The 27,892-nt window shown below is 44.2% G+C and overlaps 1 protein-coding gene across 2 annotated transcripts in view; it reads right to left on the bottom strand.

The window, feature by feature from the left end:
- Positions 1-27,892, bottom strand: part of Col6a6 (collagen type VI alpha 6 chain) — a 168,539-nt gene that overhangs the window by 91,641 nt on the left and 49,006 nt on the right. The window contains exons 1-10 of one of the 2 annotated variants that reach the window (XM_045136585.1): positions 26,272-26,358; positions 22,973-23,569; positions 19,869-20,489; positions 17,739-18,299; positions 16,127-16,684; positions 12,782-13,357; positions 9,608-10,177; positions 4,684-5,027; positions 4,517-4,595; positions 546-613 (exon numbers count right to left, since the gene is read on the bottom strand). In XM_045136585.1, coding sequence (XP_044992520.1) covers positions 591-613; positions 4,517-4,595; positions 4,684-5,027; positions 9,608-10,177; positions 12,782-13,357; positions 16,127-16,684; positions 17,739-18,299; positions 19,869-20,489; positions 22,973-23,569; positions 26,272-26,338 — 3,996 coding nt within the window. In that variant the 5' untranslated portion in view covers positions 26,339-26,358 and the 3' untranslated portion in view covers positions 546-590. Of the gene's footprint in view, positions 1-545; positions 614-4,516; positions 4,596-4,683; positions 5,028-9,607; positions 10,178-12,781; positions 13,358-16,126; positions 16,685-17,738; positions 18,300-19,868; positions 20,490-22,972; positions 23,570-26,271; positions 26,370-27,892 lie in introns of those variants that run through there. The other variant, XM_045136583.1, reaches the window with a different exon arrangement.

Here is a 27,892-nt window from a genome sequence, read left to right as displayed (position 1 = left end):
GTTTTCTTCTATTGCTCTTCTGCCTTGGTCCCCTGGGGCTGAGGCACTCCCTGAGACGGGAGATGATCACTGATCAGTCATAGTGGCATACCAGTGAGCCCCAGCTATCTTCCTGTTTCTGCCTCCCTCAGTGGTGAGGTTCTAGACATGCATGATCATGCCGAGTTTTACATGGGTTCTGGGGACTGAATTCAAATCCTCATGCTTGTGTAGCAAGCATTTTTAGTAAGATGTCTTCCTGGCCATGACACATCTTTGTACGTAAGTTTACACAATATGACTTTTTTTTTTAATTTTTATTTATTTATTTATTTGAGAGCGACAGACACAGAGAGAAAGACAGATAGAGGGAGGGAGAGAGAATGGGCATGCCAGGGCTTCCAGCCTCTGCAAACGAACTCCAGACGCGTGCGCCCCCTTGTGCATCTGGCTAACGTGGGACCTGGGGAACCGAGCCTCGAACCGGGGTCCTTAGGCTTCACAGGCAAGCGCTTAACCGCTAAGCCATCTCTCCAGCCCCAATATGACTTTGGAATGAAGTGATGCACAGCTGAAGAAGACAATGATGGAAATAGGGCTTCGGGGGCATCTTAAAGAGAGGCAGAGTGGTTGGCTATGAAACAAAAAGAAAAGAAAGTATCATTAAAGGCTGCGATGACCAACTTGTTCTGGTTTGCCTGGGACTTTCCTGGTTTTAGTGCTGCAAACCTTTGGCCTGTCTATGGCAAGCTAGGATAGCCGGTCACCTTTCTGGAAGGATAATGAGGAGAGAGGAGAGAAAGGCTTGCAGGGCAGGCTACGAGAGAAATGCCGTGAACCTGAATTAGAGATTAATGACCAAGAGAAGGCATGCTTAGGGATCTACTTATGGGGGGGGGGGACCCCATCTGCTTTTTCCTATAAGCTTCAGGAAATGTAAAAATCCAAGAGTTACAAGAACCATGAGATTATTGATTTGTAGGAAATAAGCATATAAATATAATTTATAACTGCCTTTCTTAGAATGGGGGATTCCAATTCTGCTCCTTGCAGACTCATCCAAAAGCTGAGTCATATAATCTTCAATACAATTACTCAAAGTGAGTTAAGGAAGAAAAGAAATTCATAAACTGTGTGAATGAAATACCACTGAGGGGATTCAAAGGCATGTTTTAAAATGAAAATTAAACTAATCCATATGTATGACTTATAAAACTCCAAATGCCATCAAGGATCCTTGCCTCTTCTCGGTGTTTGTATGTAAAGCTATATAGTCTCCAACTAAGACAGCTTTCTAGGTCAATAGATGAGCTACATGAAGCCAGGGACAGAGATATTTCTTGTCAATACTGAGAGCCATGTGAAACATTGCAGAGTTTATTGTGACTACCTCTCCTCTGTCCTGTTTTCAAAGATGACAAATTTGAGGGCTGTACTCAGCAAACCTCTAGCTTCTGGAGTGGATCCTGCTGCTTTTCCTCTGGGAGTTGGATCAAAGTGATAGGTCTAAGAAGTCTGTATCTTCCAAAGCACTTCCTGCAGAGACACTAACAATGTCTGCAAGGGATATATCTTTTTTTTTTTCTCAAAAAGAAAAGCTGAAATAATTAAAATAACAAAACTTTCCACCTAAACTTAAAAGTAAGGTTTTGTTCTTAACCTTTTTTTTTTTGTTGTTGTTGGTTTTTCAAGATAGGATTTTATTCTAGCTCAGGCTGACCTGGAATTCACTATGTAGTTTCAGGGTGGCCTTGAACTCTGCCTCCCCAGTGCTGTTATTAAAGGCGTGTGCCACCATGGTTGGCTTTGTTCTTAATTTTAATTAAAAATCTCTATTTAGGGGCTGGAGAGATGGCTTAGCGGTTAAGGCACATGCCTGCAAAGCCTAAGGACCCTGGCTCGATTCTCCAGGTCCCGTGTGAGCCAGATGCAGAAGGTGGTGCATGTATCTGGAGTTCGTTTACAGTGGCTGGAGTTTCTGGTGTGCCCATTCTCACTCTCTCCTTCTGTCTCTAATAACTAAATAAAAATAAAATATTTTTAAAAAATAATCTCTGTTTATAGCTCATGGGAAAAGGCCAAGACTTGATAGCAGAAAAAGCAGCTTTAGCAGCTAAAGTATAAAATAAGAGCCTTTGTTATAAGGCTGGAAATCTAGTGGACTTTACAATTTTCTTTTTCTCTCTTTTTTTATTTTATTTTTTTAAATATTTTTTGTTCATTATTTATTTATTTATTTGAGAGTGATAGACAGAGAGAAAGAGATAGAGGGAGAGAGAGAGAATGGGCGAGCCAGGGCTTCCAGCCACTGCAAATGAACTCCAGACACATGCGCCCCCTTGTGCATCTGGCTAATGTGGGACCTGGGGAACTGAGCCTTGAACTGGGGTCCTTAGGCTTCACAGGCAAGTGCTTAACTGCTAAGCCATCTCTCCAGCCCCTCTTTCTTTCTTTTTTTTAAGATTGAAGAGAAAACTAAGCAGAAAAAACAAGTCTTGTCAAATTAACCTAATGCAAGAGGCAGATGTATTTGTTCAGGTTTCCTGGAAGTAAAGCCTGAGGTCAAGATTTGGATATACAGAATTTGTTGAGGAACTTCTCTCAGAAGAAAGGGGGTAAGGGACGAAGAAAAAGAAAGGGGGTGGGGGGAGAAGAAAGAGAAATGAGGTAAGGGAAGAAGAAAGGGGGTAAGGGAAAGAACCTGAGTGAGATGTCGTTTCAGCTGGAGTCTAGCTTTCACCTGACCCCCGGGAGCTCTGGATCATAAACCACAGCCCAACTCTGCACTCCATCCACTGCCCAGAGGTGGGGTAAAGAGAACCTTCCAGGTGAGAGGGCTCCCAATGGTGAAGTGAAATTCTTGAGAGAATGAGTTAAGCTGGGAGTCATTAGCCATCAACACTCACAGGAATGAGCAGATGGGTGAGGATGCCAGTAAAAGGAAGACTGGTTCTCCGACTCTAGTCAGAACTCATGGATGCTTTTTGCTTCCACTGACCCATATTTGAACAGTAAGTCAGACTGACCACTGGTTCTCGAAGCCAAAGGCCTGGTTCCAGAGCTTTAAAACCTCGTAAACACCGTGGTGGGTCCATCTGTGGTCTGAAGGAAGGAACCAATTACACAACCCCAAGGCATCAGTAAACGTGTCCAGCGAAGCTTGCAACTCTGGAAGCTTTCAGTGTTAGAAGAAACCTATCCAGTTCTCTTGTTCCCTGGTCAAGGAGAGACATGCTATTCACTTCCATACATCACAGTAAAAATATCAGATACTGTGAGGCAAGAGAGAAAGGAACATTCTCTGGGAGAGGTACCGAGAAAGAAATATTCATATAAGACCAATGATAAAACTCTGTATTCAATGTTATTTTATACACATAGTCCATAAAAAACGAAGATGTCGGAATGTTTGAGAGAACATTTGCTCTACTAATGCCACGCAGCATGGAGACGCTGGGCGTGGTGGCTCACGCCTTTAATCCCAGCACTCTGGAGGCAGCAGTAGGAGGATCACCATGAGTCTGAGGCCACCCTGAGACTCCATAGTGAATTCCAGGTCAGCCTGAGCAGCGTGAGACCCTACCTCAAACCTCTATGCCCCCCCCCCAAAAATAAAACAACCATTAACCACACAGCATGGAAAGAGTGAGACCAAAGTTTTGAGATCATACAGTTAACAAGCGGCTAGGCATGATGGGCTTATGCCTGCAGTTCCAACACTTGGGAGACTGAAGCGAGAGAACTGCTGTGTGCTTGAGGCCAGCCTGGGCTCCAGTCAAGTCTTCCAGCCTCTTGACATGGTGAGCTTCAGACTCAGACACCGAGGAAACACAAAACTCAAAGCTGAAAATAACAGGCTACTGGGAACTCAACACTAAACAAGACATCTCCACCATGCTGTCCAAGGCTCAGGGAACGTTGCAGAAGAGGGAGAAGAAAGAATACGAGCCAGAGAGAGGACAGGAGTGCTTTGGGACGATATTCTCCAGACATGAGGTAACTGGTGCATTCATGACCCCCGCCTCCCCACCAATGGTCATCGTTACTCCAAGACCTGCCCACTTTTGACCCCATTAATATTTTAACATGGAGGATGGGCGGGAGAGGATAAAGGGAATGAGTCATCAAAACAGAAGAAGGACTACCTGGAAAGAGGAAGGTGGTCACTGGAATGGGGAGGAGGAGACAAAAGAGGCTGGTGGGATGGGAATAATATGATTAAATTACAAAGTATGTTTGGGTATTAAAGTTCTCAATTAAAAAATGTTTCTAAAAACAAAGTTCATGCTCTGGGACCAGGCAATGGAATTAAAAAAAAAAAAATCACAAAACCTCTCACAATACTTTTAGTAAGTTTATCATTTTATGATGGGTCATATTCACAGCTAACATGGACTGCATAGAGCTGCAGATAGCACACGAACCATGAGTTGACTATGTCGGTCAGGCTAACCTGGCCTCAGAGACCCTGTCACCAAAGAAAAACATCAGATAGTTAACAAGTGTTCCATTCCCTCCCCTCCTCCATGCTCAATACCTTCTTTTCTGAGTTCATCGGATTTTTGTTCAAGTTTCTCAATACCATCATCCACTCCATCTGAAAATAAAAGGACCACCTAGAAAATTTTTCAAAAGACAAAAGAAAATGAGTAAGAAGATGATTCACTGGAAACCAGACCAACAAACAAAAGAGAAGCACATTACCTTTCCTCGAGCGGCTGACTTATTCTGGAACGTGTCCCACAGAGAACCCAACAGGTCAGTGTTCAGCCGAGCCGGGCCCCTCACCGTCAGGCCCTTCAGGCTGTTCAGGATGTTTTCACTGTAGATCTCAAACTTGGCAGAGTACGGTTCCATGGCATTTGTCACTTGAAAAGCCACACTAACCTGTGTCTCTGTGCCCACCTCACAGCTTACTCCATTGAGGGAGCTGATGGCACGCAAGATGTCTTGAAGGTAGGTTTCCATCCAAGGCTGACTCTCGAGAAACATCTGCCCTTTCCTCTGACTTGAGATATCAAAGCCAACCACAATGTCCACAAAACAATCTAGGGTTCAAGGGAAAAGCACATCTTGTTAAATTAACACCACCTTTGGGCTGTGAGAGATGGCTTAGCAGTTGAGGTGCTTGCCTGCAAAGCCTAAGGACCCATGATTGGCTCTCTGGATCCCACATAAGCCAGACACACAAAGGTGAGGCAAGCACAAGGTCACACATGCCCACTAGGTAGCAGAAGCACCTGGAGTTCAATTGCAGTGGCTGAGGCCCTGGCATGCCAATTCTCGGTCTCTATCTCTCTGTCTCTCTCTCTTACTCTAAAATAAAAAAGTAAAAAGAAAAATAATTAACACCACCTTTATTTGATGGTGCTGCCTTGTGTGATTCTAGAGGCTAAGAATTTTTGTTTCCATTCCAGTCATAAAGTGGAAAAACAAGGAAGGGTATGGACCATGGGGGAGATTAGGACTCATTTATAACGTGTAGAAGTATAAATGTATTTTTCCAGCTGGTATAAAATCTGGACTATTCTATGAGAACTAAAGCAATGAGATCTTTTTACTATAGCCACTTAAAAATACATTTGAATGTGCAGAATCACTAAAGTATCTCTAAAGTACATTGTAGGGATGTTAAATAGCATGATATGAATTCTATATTTTAGACTTTAACAGTTGAGATAATTTGACAAATATTAAATCATAATGATTATAAGGGTAAAGTGAAAACATTTGAACAGGAGCTGGAGAGCTGGTTTAGTGCTTAAGGTGCTTGGGTTCGATTCCCCAGTACCCATGTAAAAAGCCAGATGCACAAAGTGGAGTACACATCTGGAGTTAGCTTGCAGTGGCTGGAGGCTCTGCTATGCCCATTCTCTCTCTCTTCTATCTCTCTGCTTGCAAATAAATAAAATTTAAAAAAAACACAGAAAGTTGTTTAGAGCAAAAAAAAAAAAAAAAAGTCATAAATGATCAAAACCAGTCCTTTGTCTTTCTAAAAAAGGGACTCTACCTCCTCTTAATAATTTTAAAATTCTGTGTGTTAGTATGGGGTACTTTACACGTATGTGTATGTACAGGCTTATGAGCATGTGTGCGTGTGTGTGCATGCACCAGAAGACAGCCTCAAGCGTCACTCTTCAGGCACTGTCCACAGCTTGAGACAAGGTTTCTCATTTGCCTGGAAATTGTCTGATTAGACTAGCTGTCCAAGCCCGTGGGATCGGCCTGTCTCTGCCTCTTCAGCTCTGTGACTACAGGCACGCACCTTTTTACACGGGTTACGGGGCTTGGTCTTGGATCCTCCTGCTTGTGAAGTGGGCACTTTCCTGACTGAGCTATCTCCCAGGCCTGACTTTCGGACCTCTCACATTCACCTACACAGGGAGTGGATGTCCAAAACAATAATCCTGGAGATGTTGTTTGACTGAAGTCCTATAAGTGAAGAAACTGGAAACCTAATTATCGAAATTAGCCATGTCAAAGACTACACTGCCTCCCGGAGCTCAGCTACTCAGGAAGCCCAAGGCACTGTCACTTAGAAAGACCTATTGGGCATGATTATTAGAAAAGTGCTGTGTTTAAGGGTTCTTGCTCTCATTGTATTAACACCAGGGAAGTATAATCACTAGAGACATTTGGATGGGCTTGATATTTGCTTCCTAAAGACAGATACTTACAGAAGACTAAAATCATGTGCCACATACACCCTTCTTCCTAGAATGTCCAAATTGGACAACCAAACACTCTCTAACCTCTCCCAGAAAACTCAATACATCTATCTTGCTTGGAAAAGGAAGAGAGGTTTTTAATTTGCTTTGCTTAAATCGGGAATTGTTCCAGACTTTTTTTTTTGGGGGGGGGCAAGTAGGGCATATGAACAAATGCTTGCTTACATTACTTCCCAGACATACTGATCCATTGCATATTTGTCAAGTTCAAGTATTTGAAACCAAAATTTCAAGTTCAGTTCTTAAGACAAAGGCTAGTAACTAGATTCAGCTTTTGAGAAAAGATCTGAGTAAGGGAAAATAGAGGTGTATTTGATAATCAATATTCACCAAGAAAGTTAAGGTAAATCAAAGTTATCAAAAAGTTTAGGAGATGGGTCTTTTTGCTTCAATGTATTTTATTTGATTGGAAATTGTCTTCTTGGATATTCAGAAAGTGCAATGGAGAGAGAGAAGGCATTCAAAAATAAGCATTAGAATATGTACTTTCAAAAATTTCTTTTGAGCCAGGTATGGTGGCATACGCCTTTAATCCCAGCACTTGAAAGGCAGAGGTAGGAGGATTGTTGTGAGTTCGAGGCCACCCTGAGACTACATAGTGAATTCTAGGTCAGCCTGGGCTAGAGTGAGACCCTACCTTGAAAAAAAAAAATTCTTTTGAGCCTGTAACTTCTGTCTGTCTTGAGATTGAAAACTTTACTCTTAGATAAACATTGTTTTAACCTTTGAACAGAAAACCAGTCAGTAACAAAGATATATTACTGCCTTCAAGGAAAACAGATTCTTTCTTAGGAAAAACAACCACCAGCAGGGACATCAAAATGACATTGACTGTCCCTGGGATTTGCGGTCTATAGAAATTGCACATATATATTTTTACATCTAAAAATTTGGAAAATGCAATGTCTAGGCTCCTGTGTCTAACTGAAATTGACACATGATTCCATAACAATTGACAAAAGGGATAGAATTTGGTGAGAGAGACCGGACTGAGCAGCCATGTCTCTAAGCACAACTGGAGATGAGGAGAAACTGACTTCAGTGGGTTCTCCTGCAGTGCCCTTGGTCAGGAGCCCTGGGGAGGCCTTTGTGAGGAGGCCATGCTTTAAAGTGAATCTGCCTAGGGTGCTGTAAGTGAACTGCAAGTAAGGGTAGCTCTCGAAGCAAGCTAGGAAGTAGGCTATCATTGATTTTCAAAGAGAAATCATGAATTCAACTAAGATAGGAGGAATGAGAATAGGTAAGGGGCAACAAGAGCCAAAAAGAAGGGGGCTGGAGAGGTGGCTTAGTGGTCAAAGCACTTGCCTGTGAAGCCTAAGGACCCACATTTGATTCCCTAGTACTCATTTAAGCCAGATGCACAAGGAAGTGTATGCATTGGGAATTTGTTTGCAATGGCTAGAGACCCTGGCATGCCCATTCTCTCTCTCTCATCTATCTGCCTCTTTCTCAAATAAATAAATAAAATACTATTAAAAAATTCAGAATGGGGGCTGGAGAGATGGCTTAGCGGTTAAGTGCTTGCCTGTGAAGCCTAAGGACCCCGGTTCGAGGCTCGGTTCCCCAGGTCCCACGTTAGCCAGATGCACAAGGGGGCGCACGCGTCTGGAGTTCGTTTGCAGAGGCTGGAAGCCCTGGCTCGCCCATTCTCTCTCTCCCCCTCTATCTGTCTTTCTCTCTGTGTCTGTTGCTCTCAAATAAATAAATAAATAAATAAAAATTAAAAAAAAAAATTCAGAATGGCAGTGTCCTTGGGATGACTCAGAAGGTATCATGGTGCTGGAAAGAAGTGACTAGAGTACCGAGTAGCATCTTGATCACACCTTCCAAGGCTCAGGGTCTAATGTGGAAGAGGTGACGGAAAGAATTTAAGAGCCAAAGGAAGGGCAGGACTCCTTACAATGTGCCACCCTGAGACTACGTAGTGAGTTCCAGGTCAGCCTGGACTAGAGTGAGACCCTACCTTGAAAAACCAAAAAATAAAAAGAAAAAAAAGAAAAATAAAAAGTTACTCCTCTAGGGCATTTCCACCTACGGAACTGTTGAAATGGGCTGAGTCTTTGTGAGTGAGTGTGTATGTGTGTACACACACATGCACAAGAGAGAGAGAAAGAGAGCGAGTGAGTGAGCACACAGGCACATTGACACCAGGGTTGATGTTGGGTATTTTCCTCAGTCACTGTTCACCTTATCTGTTTTTGAGACAAGGTCTCTCACTGAACCTGGAGCTCACTCAGCCGGCGAGACTAGCTGGCCACTGAGCCCAGGGATTCTCTTGTCTCCTGTTCCTCAGCACTGGAAAACAGGCACACGTCACTAAGCCTAGCTCTGACGTGCAATCTGGGGATCCAAACTCACGTGCCCATGCTTGTACAGCAAGGTCTTTACCACTGAGCCATCGCCCCGGCCACCAAATGCACTAATTCTTAGGAAGATATCCTGTGATGAATTTTCACCATATAGATATAAATGACCAGAGCTGTTTCCTCCCCACTTAAATCACAGCCTTGGCAATTCTATTGCCAGGCAACCAAAATCCAACAAAACGACTCATTTCTTTGAGACTCAGTCTCCAACCTCAGAAAGCAGCCAGATTGTAGATGAGGCCTTTCCTCACACCCTCTGCAGTCAGGCTTCCTTATTCACAGAGGGGCCAGGCATCCCCAGGGAAAGTGTGAAAAAAAAAAAAAAAAGACACAAGATTTTCAACACCCTCTTACTCAATACAAAAGCCATAAAAAAAAAAAAATCGTTGATAACTGTAAAAAAGTTCAACTTGAAATCCAAAGGTACAAATCTAAATTCTCCCAGAAACCCCAGAGGAGGTAAGTAGAGTTTGAGGAAAATATTAGTGAAGACGGTGGGAGAAAATAAAAATGAATTTTTTGTTCAATACTCACTGCTCTCACCCCCTGAGGTACAGATGTTGCGAACAATCCTTTTTTTGACTTTCTTCAGTTCATCGAAGTTATGCACCGTCAGTTTCTTCTCGGCAGTCCCCGTGATCTGGATCAGTTGCTGGTCATCCACATTCCCGATGCCCACTGAATAGATGTCCACCCCCCTGTGTCTCAGCTCCTCCGCGGCCTGAGCCACCTCGTCTTGGGACTGGCCATCCGTGAGGACCAGCAGCACCTGTGGGGTACCCGTGTTTATCCTGCTGCCCATATCTGGCTGGAAGTAGTGCCTCACCTCCCGGAGTGCCTCACCGATGTGGGTGTACCCAAAGATCTGCTCGATGCTTTCAATCTGGGACGATATCTCCTTTTCCCCTGTGAAAGCTCCCAGAGGGAACTCTGGCCGGTAGGTATGGCTGAACTGAGCCACTCCTATGCGCGCTCTGTTGAGGCGGACATCAAAGTCTTGAACCACAGATGCCAGAAATTCCTTCATCTTCTTGAAGTCACTTGGGTGAATGCTGTTCGAACCATCCATGAGGAAAACAAGATCTACCTTTTCAATTTCACAATCTGCAAAGGGGAAAGAAAAAAAATCGACGATAAGGCCAGGTGAGAATTCTTTCTTGGGCCCACTTAGAGTTAATTAAGTGGCTGCAGGTTTATGGAAATGGGGTTTCTAATCTCATGCTACTCTGCAGTCACATGTGTTGGAGAGGAAAGATACACAAATGAGCCTTTCATGAAGACATGAGGCATGAGCCGCTGTTCATATATCCTTTTATACTTCTTTTGGCTTGTCCATTTGGTCTCACGCCATTTTCTTTCTCAAGATGCCACAGAACTGGCCATGGGGGCTACATAAAACTTGTTTTTATCTGCAATCTAGTTATAATCCTTCCAGAAAGCCTGGGGGTAGTAGCGGTAGAGCAGAAAACAACAGCATGGAGCCATTTAGGGGTTCCAATACAAACAGATGGTCTGTATTATTGACTTGGCCTTTCTGGTCCAGTTAGGCTAATAATTTTTTTTTCATGATATTAGGGCAAATAGAAAAGATTTTAAAGCATGCTTCTTGGTTTATATCTGGTTGATTTACCTCTTCTATCAGCCTCCTTTGTGGTGCACGTAGGCAAAAAAAAAAAAAAATATATATATATATATATATATCACACAATGCAATATAGTCAGAGATAAGTAAACCATCAGAGACCACTGCCAATGGGTGAGTTATGTCTGGCACACACTTGCCTGCAACCTTTAACTTTTGGGGAAGCAATGTTTACTTGCACTCCCCAGTGATCCCAGTACAGGCCCAACTTAATTCTCACTGAAGCCATAGAAGGGTGAAGGGTGTCTGTCAGATTCCTAGAAAACTAGATAGGCAAGGAAGAGATAAAACCAAATATAGGGCTGGAGAGATGGTTTAGTGGTTAAGGCATTTGCCTGCAAAGCCCAGGGACCCACGTTCAGTTCCCTAGGACCCACGTGAGCCAGATGCACAAGGGTGGCACATGCATCTGGAGTCTGTTTACGACAGCTGAAGGCCTTGGCATGGCCAGCTCCCCGCAGCCTCTCCCCTCCCCACCTCTTTCTCTCTCAAATTTTAAAGAATATGGCAACTAGATCCTTTCAGGAAATGGTTAACTTATTACCATCCTTGGATTCAGATACAAAGGAAACCAAGTACACTTCCCCTCTACTTAACTCGAAAGTTTCAATCCAAACCTGCAATGCCAGTTTTCACTGTGGCCTTCAGGAAGACAGATCAAACTTTAGGCATTCACCAATAAAGAAGAAAGATTTCTTCCAGCTTGTGATAAACAGAAAGATTATCAGTTTTGTCAAAGCAAAAGATAGCAGCTGCCTTCCAAGGAGGCGAGGGACATGAAAACCAGGAAAGCTCAATGACTTGTTGAAAAGGACTTTGCATGGTCGACACTGTGGAGTAGCAGGAACTTAGCTAAGGACAGTGCTTCTTAGGAAGAAGAGGATTTTTTAAATGTATTTATTTATTTATTTATTTATTAGAGACAGAAAGAAGGAGAGAAAGAGAGAATGGGCATGTCAGGGCCTCTAGCCATTGCAAATGAACTTCAGATGCATGTGCCACCACCATGTGCATCTGGCTTATGTGGGATCTGCAGAATTAAACCTGACTCCTTAAGCTTCACAGGCAAGCGCCTTAACCTCTAACCTCTCCCGTTCTCTCCCTCTCTCTCTCTCTTTCTTTGAGACAGGGTCTCACGATGTAGCTAGACTGGTCTGGAACTTGCTCTGTAGCTCAGGATGGCAATTTCCCAAGTGCTGAAACTACATGTACATGTTCCCCCATGTCCAGTAAGCTGGGGTGGGGGGTTGTAGAGCACAATGTCACTCATAACTAAATGTGTAAAATGGCAGTTGAGTGACGAGGTGATGAATGAGTGCTCAGACGCACATGCAGTTGCGCAACCTCCAGCTGCTGGAATAGAAACGGTGTCCATGGCAAAGGGAACCTCTGTGTCCTCTGTCCTGGAACTGCCTCGGGCTGTTCCACATTCCCTACATTGTCACTGAATTTGTACCATAACAGAAATAGATGAAGAAACGAGGGATGTGTAACCTGAGGTGGGGGCAATCCTTAGGAGGACACCGATTTTGATAACCTGCGCGGGGAGCAGGAAGGAGGACTGTTGGGAGGGGGGGGAGGGTGTGAAGAAACATGTAAGCAAATTTGTACTCTAATAAAATTAAATCCATTTTAAAGTGGCGACTCTTCCTGTGATGAACTAGAAGTGATTTGAATTGCATCTCTCTTTGGGGAGGAGGTTGGATGAAAGATTCTCGAGGTCTTTTGAAGCCTGAGACTCGGTCACTTGGGCAGCTTTGCGGTGGGCTTGCTGGCGGGCTCTGTGCGCGCATGCGCGTCCCAGCAGGCTGCACCAGCCCGGGGCGGCGGGGGACATCAGGCCTTGCTTTCCATTGCTCTCCCCATGGTTCTCGAGCCACAGTCTCTTACTGATCCCAGTAAGCTGATTTTTTTTTTCCCCCATGAGACCTGGCAATTATCTACCCACAGAACTGGCCACGTCAAACATGTTTATGTGGGTCCCCGGGGCTGAACTTGAGCAGCTTTTGTCAGACCTCCTCGGGCCTGCATGCCTTCATTAGGAAAGTTTAATCGAGAAGCCTTACCTACTTTTGAAGAGTTGCAGACACTAGCGGACACATCCGAAAATATCCCCCTCAGGCCTCCAAACGTCTCCACGAAGTAGTACTTGTCACTTGACCCTGCCATGGCCAGCAGCTCCTCCTGGTTGGCACCCGCGATCCCCACGGCCAGGACAAGAATGCCCTTGTCCCGTAGGGCCCCGGCGGTGGCGTTGAGTTTCTCGGCGTCGTGGGATTCTCCGTCCGTGATGACAATGAGGACTTGGGGTACCCCCTTGTGCAGGCGGCTGCCCCGGGCTTCCGTGAACATGTGGTCTGAGAAGGCCAGGGCCTCCGCCGTGTAAGTGTTGCCCCCCAGGGGCTGGTCATTCTGAAGCACCGACATCACCTCCAGCTTCGTACCGAGGTCATCCAGATAGAACAGCACTTCTGGATCATCGGCGTACTTCAGAGCTCCGAACCGCACCCGGTTCCTGCCCACGTCTGCTTTCTTCACCAAGCCAATCATGAACTCCTTCATGATACTATACTCTTGATCATCAATGCTGCCAGAGCTGTCGATGACAAACACGACATCCAAAACCTCGATGCGCTTGCATTCTGGAAGAGGAGGGAGGGAGAAACGCTTGAGATTAGCCTTGGATGGCAGAGCAGGGGGCCCTGACTTTTTAAGTCGCTCCATGAGAGCCATGCTACGCATTAGACGGCCAGTTCTGGATGACCGGGACATGTGCATGACAGGACCAGCTGCTAGCGCATGTAGTGACCCACTGGTGAGCCCCGAGGACAAGGCGGATGTGGCATGTACCGCAGAAGTAGGAGAAGTTGAAGTGACAATCAGTCGCTGGAAGTGAAGTTTCAGTCTTTGGACTTAATCATGATTCTGAATAAATTTTCCCATTAAAACGGTTCCTTCCACATAGGGCATATTCATGTTTCGCAAGTTTGTCTTTTTAAAATTAGAGGGATTTTGAGGTGTTTATTAAGATAAAATGTGAGTGAAATAACCCAAACAAAAATGAATTTGGCAACGCTATGCTTCTTTATCAAGGTTCTATAATGGCTTATTTTTTAAGGTTACATGTTCCTTTAAAAAAAAAAAACAACATTTCTTGAGACATCTTTCATAATTGGACCTCATTACAAAAATGAGCCCCTGTCTCACTTGGCTCAACTAAGTTGCCCTGGCATGATATTCCTAATTTGTATGAAATTAGTGCCATGGACAAGTAAAGGAGGAAGGACCTGGTTAGTAGTTCATGTGTAGCATGGGTCATCGAAAGGAATTCCTCCCTTCTAAGTTCTAAACACTTCTCCATTTTGGAGAAGTGGAATCTTAAGCCAGTTGGCTAGTCATCCCGACCTTATGTTATAGTGCATTCTCTTTCCCAGCCTTAAGAAAAAAAAAAACCACAGTCCAAATGTTAGCTCATCCATTCCTGAGAAACAGCATTGTGAGAAGAATTACCCCCCAGCTGCCCTTCAGGATTTCCGTCTTTCCTTCTCCTTCTGTCATGAGCCACACGCCAGCCACGTGGAGGACTGCCGAAAGCCCAAGAGCCAATATATTTGAGTGCTCGCTGAAGGCTGTGTGGGTAGAGCTGTAAACCAGATTCTCAAGAAAGGCTGACATCACTAAAGAAGAACAACGAGGTCCCTCTGGCCTTCAGTTGGCTGTGAAGCTTGATTGAATCACTCGGGGAGACATGGGAAAATATTGCCCAGTATTGGAACCTTTCATATTCATTATGAGTAGAATTACCAGGGAATGCAAACCAGGTGTATCCCTCGTGTTAAAAAACAAAAAAACAAAAAACAAAGATTGTCAAACTCATGGTGGGAGCAGAAGAGAACTGTTACTGGAATAAGAAAACAATGTTCCTCCCCTCCCTTAAAACTCCGTTAAGGCCATCTCCTTCAGAGGGCTTTTCAGAATGCCTCAGGCATTAAGCCTGTGGATCACAGCACAAATCAAACCCTTGTATGAACTCAGCTTTGGGGGAGAGTGGTAGGAAGCTGCCTGGGGTTTTGTCAACGCCAGGTGAATGCTCTACCACTGAGTTTTCTCTCTAGCCTGGAGCTTCTGTTTGATCACTTCTACTCCTCTGCAGTGTGCTAGCAAGAGAGTGGGGACTATTCCACTCACTTCTTTTGAAGCATCCATTGCATAAGTTCCCTTACCACCATCATTCTCGATAAGATTTAATAGGCTTCAAAGTGTTTATGCAAACATTTCGCATGATCAAGTGTTGATCTTTAGAAATTAAAAAACACTACTTTAGTAATAGATGAGGAACCCAGCATGAGTGCTCCTGCTCAGAAGGTTCTGGATCTCTACTACCTGCTTGAGCAACCCACATGCAGCCTGATGGTACTAGACTCCCTCCAACCTCCCCTACACACACACACACACACACACACACACACACACACACACACACGTGTGCAACTGAAACGAGCCTCTCAACTTAGATGACTTCCTTGCTTAATTCCTGTCTCTGCCCTGCTTCCCTTCCTCTCATCTTGGAAAGATCTCAATCGATATTTCCACAAGAACTCTTGATTCAAATTCTCCTCCCAGGGAACCTGACCTAAGTCCTGGCATGACACCACTTTTCTTGAAGCATGCATCACCAAGGACTATTTGTCTGTGAGAACCATCTAGATAAACCAAAATTGTTCTCTTTTGTTGTTTCTTTTAAAAATGTTTTTATTTTTATTTATGAGAGAGGGAGAGAGAGAGAGAGAGAGAATGACAATGAATGGGTATGCCAGGGCCTCCAGCCACTACAACTGAACTCCAGATGCATGCACCTTACGTGGGTCCTGGGGAATCAAACCTGGGTTTTTTTGGCTTTGCAGGCCAGCACCTTAACTGCTAAGGCATCTTTCTAGCCCTGTTGTTTCTTTTTATTGGGGAGAGAATAAAGACAGGGTCTTTCTGTGCACCCCAGGCTGGCCTTCAAATTCACTGTACTCCTACCTCAGTCTCCTAGTATTGGAATGACATTTGTAAGTCACCATGATTATCTATGCGTGTCTAGTTAATTCGACGGGCTGGAGCCACTAGCATAAATGTTTCAACTAAAATGTGTACAGCATTCAAATATGACTCTAGCTGGGCATGGTGGCGCACGCCTTTAATCCCAGTACTTGGGAGGCAGAGGTAGGAGGATCACCATGAGTTCGAGGCCACCTGAGACTCCATAGTGAATTCCAGGTAAGCCTGGGCTAGAGTGAGACCCTAGCTCAAAAAAAAAAAAAAACAAAACAAAACCAACAACAACAAAAATATGACTCTAAACTCAAATGATGACGAATCAGTCTTTGGGTGGCCCCACTCCCGACTCTGCCCATGCCCATACCCACCTTCACGGGGGCTGCATATTCCCAGAACAAGATCATCTTCAATGTGCTGCAGAATGTCAAAATTCTCAACATAAAAAACCATCTCTGGTCTCCCACTGATCTCTTCAAGCTGAGTGACATTGGAGCCAAATACTCCCACTGAGTAGATGATCACACCTTCTTGTCGAAGTGCCTCTGCAGGCTCCTTTACTACATCCTGAGCTTCACCATCCGTGATGAGGATGAGAAACTTCCTGACGTTGGGCCGGGCGCCCTTGGAAGGACTGAAGTACCGGGACACGAACGTCAGGGCGCTGCCCGTCATGGTTGTTTCTCCAATGTGAGCCATTTGGTCTATGGCATTTGAGATGTCACTTTGGGACATGAATTTGTTGAGCTGAAATTCCTCCTTACTGTCGTCACTGAACTGGACCACGCCAATTTGCACGCGATCTGGTCCGATCTGAGACTTGCTCACCAGGCTTTTCATAAAGATCTTCATTTTACTGAAGTTTTCAGGTCCTATACTGCCAGAGCTGTCCACCAGAAACATGATGTCAGCTTTCATGTCTTTGCAGGCTGCAGAGGAGAAATGGAGATGTCCATTCATGTCATCACGGGTAAAGGAAACTGAATCAACAGGAAACTCCAAACCATAACTTATTCTATATGAATTAGTGACTGGTAAAGATAGTAAGTAGGCAAAGAAAACATTAAAGACAGTAAGAGAAAGATTGTTCCATTAATTTAGTAATTTGCGTAAGAAACTAACTCAGGGCTACTCAACTGTAGTACTAGACATCAGCGGACAGAGCTTGACTATGGTGAGCAGTCCAATAGGATGGCCAGCAGTATCCCTGACCTCACCTGCAATATGCTTATAACACTCCACAGTTAGAGAAAGACGTCTCGAAAGTTACCTACAATCCTCTGAGAGCCCAAACTAACTCAGAGTTGAAAACTACTGGCAAACTGGTCTAAGCTAGAAAGTCATCAAATAATTATAAAACTGAAGTGTTGTTTTTTTTTTAAATTGAAGTTTAAATAGACTGGAAGTTCTCATCAAAACTTAAACACATGTCATCATATTACACCTGTGATGTCTCCCACCCGAGTACCAACCTGACCCATTCCTGCTTAGCTTCTAAGATCAGACAAGATTCGGGCGCATTCAGGATGATATGGCTGTAGACTACCCCTATGATGTCTAATCATACATCCTATCCAGGATTTGTTGGAGGAAGCCAATTAAAATTTACTAGAATTTCTCTAGAGGCCCCATTAGTCTTTGGATAGGACATTGCAATGGGCTCTCAGTTTTGTTCCGGAGAGCAAATCTAGTTTCACAGGTCAACAAATCTCAACTTAGAAATGCATGCCAGGGCTGGAGACACGGTTCAGCGGTCAAAGCGCTTGCCTGCAAAGCCCAAGGACCCAGGTTTGACTCCCCAGGACCCATGTAAGCCAGATGCACAAGGTGGCACATGTGTCTGGAGTTTGTTTACAGCAGCTACAGGCCCTACTGTGCCTGTCCTCTATCTGCCCACCCCCTCTCATAAATACATAAAAGTAAAGAAATGCATGCCATTCCTCTAAGCTGCTGTCCAAAGGTTAGAGCCACCATTTCGCCTACCTTCCTCAGCACAGATTTCTTGAACAACTTGGTTTCTAATGTCCTTCAAGGCATCGAAGTCATGCACATAGTACACTCTCCTCTCCTCTCCTGCGATCTCTCGGAGCTGTGTCGGGTTGGCCTCCTTGACCCCAATAGCATGTGTATGGATGTTCTCTTCTCTCAGCCTGTGCACCGGCTCTGCGATGCTGTCCTTGGACAGGCCATTCGTCAGAACAACAAGGTGACAAGGCACTTTGTTTCCTCGCTGCTTCCTTGCTTTTTGCAACAGCTTCAACGTGAAATTGAGGGCCGCCCCCATGTGGGGATTCCCACCCATCTGCCTGATGTTCTCGATGGCCCTTCCCAGGTCGTGCTTGTTCGAGTACTTATTAATCTCAAATTCCAAATCCCAGCGGTCCGCGTACTGAACAGCCCCAACGCGCACCTTTTGGGGAGCGATGTTGAACATCCCCACCACCTCCGACAGGAAGGTCTTCATTTCGTGGAAGTCTGTGGCCTGGGTGTTCCCTGAGCCATCAATGAGCAGATAGATGTCAGCTTCCTCAGTGTCCACACAGGCTAAAAATGGAACCAGAAGGTTGAGGTTGACATTTGGGACAAATGTGAAAGAGAAATAGGTACAAATGGGAGGAAGAATACTTAAAAAGCTTTTGCAGAAGGAAAATGGGAAATGGCTTCCAGCCCTTAAAGGCTTGCTTTCCAGGCTGGAGAGATGGCTTAGCAGTTAAACACTTGCCTGTCAAGCCTAAGGACCCCAGTTCGAGGCTCAATTTCCCAGGACCCACATAAGCCAGATGCACAAGGTAGCACATGCATCTGGAGTTTGTTTGCAGTGGCTGGAGGCCCTGGCATGCCCATTCTCTATCTATCTGCCTCTTTCTCTCTCTGTCTGAATAAGCAAATAAAAATCTTAAAAATATTTTTAAAAAAACTTGCGTTCCTGCCGGGTGTGGTGGCGCATACTTTTAATCCCAGCACTTGGGAGGCAGAGGTAGGAGGATTACCGTGAGTTCGAGACCACCCTGAGACTCCATAGTAAATTCCAGGCCAGCCTGGGCTAGAGTGAGACTTTACCTTGAAAAAAAGTAAATAAAAATAAAAATAAAAACTTGCTTTCCTAGCTTACAATGAGCAGATCTTAGCATCATCTGTGCCCAATGACTTGCTTCTGACAGCTTAAGCCTGTACCCCTAGTTCTTGGCCCTGAATACAGATAAAGGAAAAGATTAGTAAAACTTAAGATCGGTAAAACTTGATGTTTGCTTCCCTCACGTCTTCTGAAGTTTAAGTTCCCTTTGCAAGTTGCTTTCTCCATTAGCAGAGAATTCCTTAGAAGAAAGTTAAGTAATATATTTGAATCAGAAGGTGCTTAACAGGATATTGTAGCTATGTGAAACTCTTCTTGAAATCTGGAGTCCTGGAAATCATTTACTCCTCACCCAGCCCTAGTCAATCAACTACAGTAGGTCATATCACCAAGGCCCTTGTGTGTCAAAGACAGTGACACTTATAATAAATATGCTATCAATAATTGCTGTACAATGTATGCATACATGTACTTGTATATATACATATCCATGAACTATTTACATAACATGTATGTGTGTATGTGCATGTATGAATAACATACATAGCCACTTGTACACAAACATAAAACACGCTTCCCTGTCTCTCTCCACTCACGGACATTAGGCTGTTCGCTTCATACAAATCACTTGGTTTTCTATACAAACCACATTTCCTGGGTCTTCTCTCTACTGGCATTTGGTGATAAAGACAGAAGAGAAGGAAAAGTACAGAAAGAATAAAGGGGTAAAGGAAAGAGCAAGGGATCATGGAGGCAAAGGAAAGAATGAGAAAAAAGAAGGAAGGATGAGAAATGGCCAACGACGGCATGCCAGAGGGTTGGAGTCACCATTCCCAGGAAAACCACCCCAAGGAGGCAGTGAAGAGGGGCCAGTCCCTTCTCCCCTGAGGACACATCAACACACTTCAGAGCACCGAGCTAAAGTGCAAACTGGGAATGTATTTTGCCCGCCCACATGAGACGTCACCAATCCCTTGTGCATCGATCACATCCAAAGACAGCAGAAGGTTCTAGACAGGCTTCTCACACTGAGACTTTACCAGATTTGAGGGTTTCTGTCCGTTCTGAGAGGACAGAGACCGTGTGTGTGATTTGGTTCCTCAGCTTTTTCAGAAACGTCTGGTTGTGGGTAGCCAGGTCCGAGAAGTTGCTCAGCTTGGTGACAAACTGCTCAGCGGGGTGGGATGCGATCTTTTCCAGCTGGGATGTGTTGGCCCCTTCTATGCCCATGGTGAAGATGGTCACGCCCTCCCGCCGGAGGTTGACAGCCGCTTTGGTCACATTGTCTTCTGAAGCTCTGTGGGTCACCAGCACGGCAATCTGGGGCACCCCCTGATTCTTCCTGCTGCCTTTCTGCGTGCTGAAGACCTCCTTCCGGGTTTTTCTGATGGCGGCCCCAGTGTAGGCCTGGCCCAGCCGGGGAGTCAGGCTCTGTATGCGCTGCAGGATCTCTGACTTATTGATACCCATACTCAGGGAGCTGATCACTCTGGTCTCATTGCTATAGGCCACCAGGCCAACCCTCATGCAATTTTCCTTGATGTCAAGGGCAGAGACGCTTTCTTCCAGGAATGCTTTAAGCTGGTCAAGGTTCTCCTGGCTGCCATTGATTGCCACATCTAACAGGAACACAACGTCAGCCACAGAAGGGCCTTGGCAAGCTGCGTGGGCAGAGAATGGACAAGCAAAGTTTTAGTGGAAGATGTGGAGACCATATATCACAGCCCATTCACACACTTAAAGAAAGAAAAGGGGCTGGAGAGATGGCTTAGTGGTTAAGCGCTTGCCTGTGAAGCCTAAGGACCCCGGTTCGAGGCTCGGTTCCCCAGGTCCCATGTTAGCCAGATGCACAAGGGGGCGCACGCGTCTGGAGTTCGTTTGCAGAGGCTGGAAGCCCTGGCGCACCCATTCTCTCTCCCTCTATCTGTCTTTCTCTCTGTCTGTCGCTCTCAAATAAATAAATAATTAAAAAAAAAAAGAAAGAAAAGTACAGGAAATATTGGGGAATCCAAGATCAGTGGTACCTGGGTCCAGATACTGGATCTCAGCTAAGCTCCCAGCTTCAACACCCTCATCTAAGTGAGCTGGAGAGATGGCTTAGTGGTACAGGTGCTTGCCTGAAAAGACGACAGACCCAGGTTTGATTCCCTAGTACCTACGTAAGCCAGATACACAAGACAGCACATGTGTCTGGAGTTCGTTTGCAGTAGCTGGAGGCCCAGGCATGCCCATTCTCTATCTGACCCCCCACAAATAAGTAAAATAAAAATACATTTAAATAAGATGTGATATTTATCTCATACAACTGGCATGGGAGGGGCTGGGGAGATGGCTTGGTGGGCAAAAGTGCTCACTGCACAAGTCCAAGGACCTCAGTTCAATCCCCAGCACCCACATAAAAAAGCTCAGGGTAACCATGCATGCCTGTCACTCCAGCACAGAAAAGGCAGAGGCAGGTGAATCACTGGAGATCCTTTGTCTGACCAGGAAAGGGGGAGCTTCAGGTGCAATGAAAGACTGTTTCAGGGAAGTAAGGTAGAAGAGTCATAGAGGTCACCCGACATCCTCTGTAGCCTTTGTACACATAAGACGTTGCACACATCTGCATGTGTGTACACCACACACACCACATACTGCACACACACACAAATTGCACACACATACAATTAAGAAAAAATTTTTGCATGAATTTTAAAAAATATTTTTATTTATTTATTTATTTGAGATGAGGGGGTGGGCACACCAGGGCCTCTAGCCACTGCAAACAAACTCCAGATACACGTGCCACCTTGTGCATCTGGGCTTATGTGGGTCCCAGGGAATCAAACCTGGGTCTTGGGCTTCGCAGGCAAGTGCCTTAATTGCTAAGCCATCTCTGCAGCCCCATATACAAATTTTAAAGAAAAATAAAGAGTTAGCGTGAAAATGAATGAGATCCTATACTTAGCAGGGAGCTTGGTATATAAAATTCATTCAATAACCAATGGGTTGTTAAATATTAAAATTATGTAACTGTCATTTGCCATTATAATTAGCAGTTAGGGTCCAAATATTTCAAAGAAATGACCACTGATACACTTGTACTTTTAATCATTTCTCTTGAGAAAGATGCTAGTCACAAGGAATCATAGATGTTATCACAAGAGAAATGCCTGTATTACCAATAGGCAATTAGATATGTCATCCCAAACTGACTTACCAATGAGAACAAACCAGACCCCAGATTGCCCATTGGCCACGGAGGACGCAGCAAGCTAATTCAGAACAAAGCAGCCACAAGGGAGGCGATCTGGGGCTCGGACTACGTGGCCGGAAGTCAGGGGGTTCGGGCCTAGCTCTGGCTTCATTTTGCCGCCTGGTTCTGGAACAGACCATGTCACTTTATGTGCTCACAGCAGAGCAGAGGGTTTGGACAACCAGAAGTTCATTTTAGCACTATCATCCCATGATTGCATTACATGGCTTCAGGAGTCAAAGGTTTCCTCAAGGAGTAAATTCGCGTGTGAAATGAGCTGGCAATGAAACCACGGGGCAACCAGAGCCCTGGGAGGTAGCTCAGGGCCCACCTGAGAGGCAAGAAGCCTGAGTGACGTTGTGCAGCCTGGGTAAATGAGTGTGACAAACCATGGCCCGTGGCATTCATCGGATTTAATATGGCCACGGTTGCTGGACTCTCTTGAAATGGATATTTCATGCCTGAAAATGTAGCCCATTTGGGAAAAGGTGAGTTCACAAAAATTTTTAAGTCCTTTCCCAGCATGGACCTTTCAAAAGAATTTCTGGGCTGGGGGATGGCTCAGTGGGTAAAAGGCTGGGCCCTACAAGCATGAGGACCTGAGTTTGAATCCCCAGCACCCATGTCAAAGCCCAGCATGGGAACACATCCCTATGTAATGGTAAGACTGGGAGGTGGAGACAGGAGAATTCCTGGGGCCTGCTGCCCGATGTGTCTGTGAGTGATAGGCTCAGTGAGAAACTGTCTCAAAATAAATCAATAAATCAATAAGTGAAGTGGAGCAAAATTAAGATACCTGCCACCCACCTTACATGTGTACATACGTGTACTCACAAATGTGAGCTCATACACATGTAAAAGCACCAAAAGTATGTTGTCACCATTCCTGCGAATGTGAATTCAGCCCACCTTCCACAATGATATCATCGGCTGCTGCCTCCCGGTGCTTGACCACGTCCCTGATGATCTGCGTCATGTTGGAGGAGAACGTGCTGAGGTCTCTGACCGTCCGGAGGTTGAAATGAAACCCGGACGTGGCCATGGCCTTCAGGTTGTCCTCAGAAGCCTTCTGCACCCCCACCGAGATGATCTTCACCCCGCCTCCCCGCAGGGCCCTCGAGGCCTCTTCCACATCGTCCTCAGATTCGGCTGAAGCCAGGACCACCAAAACCGGGGGGAACTGTTTCTTGTCTCTCCCGTTTGTGGGAGCAGAGAAGTAGGTCCTGTGAGCCTCCTGCAGGGCATGTCCTATCTTCAGGGAGCCGCCCATGAACCCCAGGTTCTTCTTGAGGTGGTTCAGCATGGGGCTCCTGCTCTTGAAGGTGTCCAGGTGGAACTCGAGGTGGAGAGCGTCGCTGTACTGCGCCAGGGCCACGCGGTACTTGTTGGCCTCTATGGGGAGGCTGCTGATCATCTTGCTGATGAAAGTTCTCACAAGAGGAAAGGACTTAATCCCCAGGCGGTCGGAGCTGTCCACCAGAAAGACCACATCTGCGTACTCAGGACCTGTCAAACCATAAGCAAACATAAACAAAGCAAAAAATAAACTTTTAAAAGTTTTCTGCCATGTTTAATGCTAAGTATATCTGATGACCAGAAACTTCATTTCCCCTTTTATTTTACAGTACCTTCTTAATAAATGGAAAATAGTAGCTCCTAAATGCACATTCTCTCAAGAAGAAAAACCTTGTGTTTCTTGGATTGGTTGCTTTGGACAAATTCACATTTGAAATGAACGCAATATTAAGCATCATTTTGCAAAGAATCAGCCAATTAGGAATAGGTAAATTTAGAAAAGTAAAAAATTGTGGGCTTTTATTATGCCTCTAATGGATAATTCCCCCACTGTATTTTTCTTCAGAATTTGAGTTTAATGTACATTAAAGTGAAAAAAATTTTTAATTAAGCATCAGATTTCTTCAAATTGGTTTGAATAGCAAAATCAGAAAGTCCTTGCCATTCTCATTTAAGTAAATGCCACAGGATATCTAATTAACCTATGAATTTTAAGTGTTGAATTTATAAAATTTTTAAAAAGGCCTAGACAAATCACAAAAATATGGAATTGACTTAATCTATTGTGAAGTTATTTACAATATTTTGGTGAGTCATAAGTAGCATTATAACTGGTAAATTTATTCTCACATATGCAAAATCCAATGGCTCCAAAATATTTTAGGTGAGAAAGGGAATTATAGTTTTAATATTTTATTTATTTGAGAGGGAGAGGAGAGAGAGAGAGAGGGAAAATGGGTGCATGAAGGACTCTAGCCTCTGTAAATGAACTCCAGACATATGTATGACCTTGTGCATCTGGCTTTACATGTTGGCACTGGGGAAATCCAACCTGGGTCCTTTGGCCTTGTTGGCAAAAGCATTAACCTGGGAATTACTGTTTTAATTTCCATCAAAATATATTATATATAGAAACACACATCCTTGATGAACTTTCTCAATGCAAAATTCAATATGTGTGTGTGTATATATATATATACATGTATATGTATGTATATATATTGAGACATGGTCTCATATAACCAAGGCTAAACCGATCCTCCTGCCTCTACCTTCTGAGTCCTGGGATTGCATGTCCCACCATGCACAGCTTTAGAGTTATGTATGTTTATGTGACAGAATCACAGGGTTCAAACACTAGTGATATTTAGAGGTGATCTGCTTGTCTGGACTCACAATATTTATTTAGCACAAGCCCAACTTCTTGTCCATAGAAGATACAGAAATAAGCGTGCATTTGTATGTGCATGCACGTGCATGTGTTATGGCTGAGAAAATACAGTGCAGTTAAGTCTTGAAAGGCCTGACTTTGTCACCAGCTAATTTGATCTCTTTCAAGACATCTAATACACTTGGGTTTCAGTTTCTTCTAGTCTAAAATTAGTAGATTCAATTAGAAAATAGCAAGGCCACATCCTCACTCTGAGGTTATCAGAATGAGGTTGAAAGTGGTTACTGGATTAAATTCTAGTCGAATTGAAATAGCTTCTATGGTTTTTTTTTTGGGTTTTTTTTTTTTTTCTGCAGTTGGTAGGGTCTGGAGCATCTGATCAAAGCAATGTAGATAAACTGGTCCTTGCTGGTTTTGTTTGTTTTTTGAGGTAGGGTCTCACTTTAGCCCAGGCTGACCCAGAATTCACTGTGTCATTTTAGGGTGGACTCGAACTCACAGCAATCCTCCTACCTCTGCTTCCCCAGTGATAAGATTAAAGGTATGCACCACCATACCATGGCTTCTTCCTTATCTTGTAAATGACTTCATTCCCACCAACCTGAGACTGCCAACAACCACACACACAGGCTGACAGCCAGTCAGCACCATCTGTCAGGAGAGCCGTGCTCAGGATGAATGTACGTGTGACCATCACTGACAACTGTATTCATCACTAAGGCACCTATATCTTCTGTAGGAAAAGACAGCTAAACAGCAATGAAAATCCAGGTCCTTCATTTTATCTAAACCATGAAATTACTGGCGAAAACCCACCTCTCCTTAAAAAGCTTAAGGCTCAGGGGGACATCAAAGGGTGGTGTTTTTAGGGCAAAGTCTAGTTTCTCTCTTCACAAAACTTGTTTCAAAGGTCAAAGTCTTTGAGGAAGCTATAAAGGCCAATGTAGGTGGTCCTGGACATGAACGGATCAGCAACAAGCACCTATTACTTAAGCCGTGGGAGAGGAGTGGCGAAGGATGGTGTGACCTTAATTCCACTGGACCTGAGTTGCTGGCCACACTGGCTGACAGTAGACAGACAGGAACTTGCTCACCAGGGCAAATACTAGCATGCTTTTCCTTTTACAGTAAGCAGACAATTGCAGTTGGAACAAAACGAGACCCTTAATCAAGACAATCTTTTGGAACAAATCAATTAAAAAGAGGCATTTGAATTTTCCAGATCTGAACCTAACAACAACAAAATTTTCATGTAACCTCCCAGGAGTCTCAAAGTGGACTGAAACTAAGAACAGAATGACAGCCTTCATATCTTTTATCAGGAACAAGAAATAAGACCTAGGATTTTCAAAGGAACACAGGGTGACCTCAAAATACTTACCTCCTCTCCCTCCTCACTACCATCAAAATTAAAACAAAAATCAATCAAAGCTCTTCACATGTAAATAGGTCAAACTCATTCACTATCTACTGAGTATAATAAAAATCATGGAGCAGAATTCTTTTCATTTTTTTTCCTTACCAGAATCTTGGTTCGCACAAATATGGGAACAAATTGTTACAAGGAAGAAAATCAGCAACATTTTCATGTTATGACCTGAAAACTCTCCAACTTGGAAGCTGAAAAGGCAAAAATAAAAACATGTAAGATTGTTGTGGATGTTCTGCATATCAGGATGCATATAAGAACACACAAAACTATTTAAGAAACTAGGTGTGCCGAGGGATGAGGGAGGCCTAAGGTTTACTAACATTCTCATCTGTGAGGTGCCTCTGACGAAAATGAGTTTCTCCTGGTCCTCAGACCCTCTGGGAATCCGAGAGGTTGAATAGCGGGTGATGGTAGCCAGATGTGATCCAGTGCCAGCCGCATTGTGCATTCGCATTAGTCGTGGCCCCTGAGCCCTTGTGCAGCCTCTGTCTACTGGTTGTCATTATTGAGCTCACAGCTGGACACAGTTGGTCTAAGACTTCTAAAACAATCTCACCATTGTGAACACATAGCTACGCTTGCTTTTTGAGCCAGTAGCATTTCTAGATGCGGTCAAAAGTCCCCGCAAGCCCCCTCTGCCTCCCTAGTTAGAAAGGCAATGTGTTCCCTTTAGTTTGAAATTTGAGAGAAGACACACACACACACAACTTGAGTAGTTTTAGGTGGAACATGAAAAGTCTTGTTCCTTAGAACAAGGGGCTCAGTTTGTGTCCATCACCTAGAACCCCACGAAGCAAGGGTCTTGCAGATTCAGTTCAGCCAGCTCATTTCATGGAATTAAATAATGATATTAGAAATAAATATTAAAACAAATCAGATGAAGGCTTATTCCACCATTTTTCCACAAAAATCAAGTGAGTTGGTTCATTTTCTTTTATCCATCAACTAATAGCTTACTTGCTGCTCAGATGTGTATCTGTGTACCATCTATGACCACCTCCCTCCATTTCACATTCACCCCCTCGAGCTTAATATTTCACTTCTTCAGGAAAGATACCTTTAACATGGCTGCATTCCCTATTTCTTCAGCCATTCCATTGTTCTGGTCCATCACAACAGACACACGCTTAGATCTATAAGTCAGTCCTACTTAAGTGGCAATTGTTGAGCTGAAAAGGGGCTTCTGAGAGGTTATTTGTAGTTTTATCCCTTCATTCTAAAGGACCTAAGTCCTGAAATAGAATGCCTAAATCATGTACTTTTTTTTTTCTATTACCATGCGTAAGACTACCAAACAAGTTCTATCATGTGTTGAACTTTCTACTAAGTTCCATAACTCACTCTGATAATTCTACATTTGTTTTGTTTACACTAGCAGCCTTAGTAGAAGGTGCAGTTATCATTCTCATTTTGCAGACAAAGACACAGATTTCTAAAGGAGAAGTATATCACAGGTGAATGTCCACATGGGTTAAGTAAGCCACCAAGGAGGCACAGCTAACTCCTAAACTTGTCATTAGAAACCCCCAACCTCAATGTCATCAACCAACGACTTCTTTATTTTCTGTCTTTAAGTACTAGGAGATGTTGGCAGATGTTTATAAACTTTTTAAAACCAGGGCTTCATAATATTTTCTTCATTTTCTGTTTATAGGATGAACTTGATTCATTAGTGCAGTCTTCTGGAGTTAGGAGAGACAAGAGAGACGGT

The sequence above is a fragment of the Jaculus jaculus genome, chromosome 17, assembly GCF_020740685.1.
Source record: "Jaculus jaculus isolate mJacJac1 chromosome 17, mJacJac1.mat.Y.cur, whole genome shotgun sequence".
NCBI classification, from domain to species: Eukaryota; Metazoa; Chordata; class Mammalia; order Rodentia; family Dipodidae; genus Jaculus; species Jaculus jaculus.
Note: the sequence above shows the minus strand (reverse complement) of the source record. Positions and strands in the feature narration are given on the sequence as shown.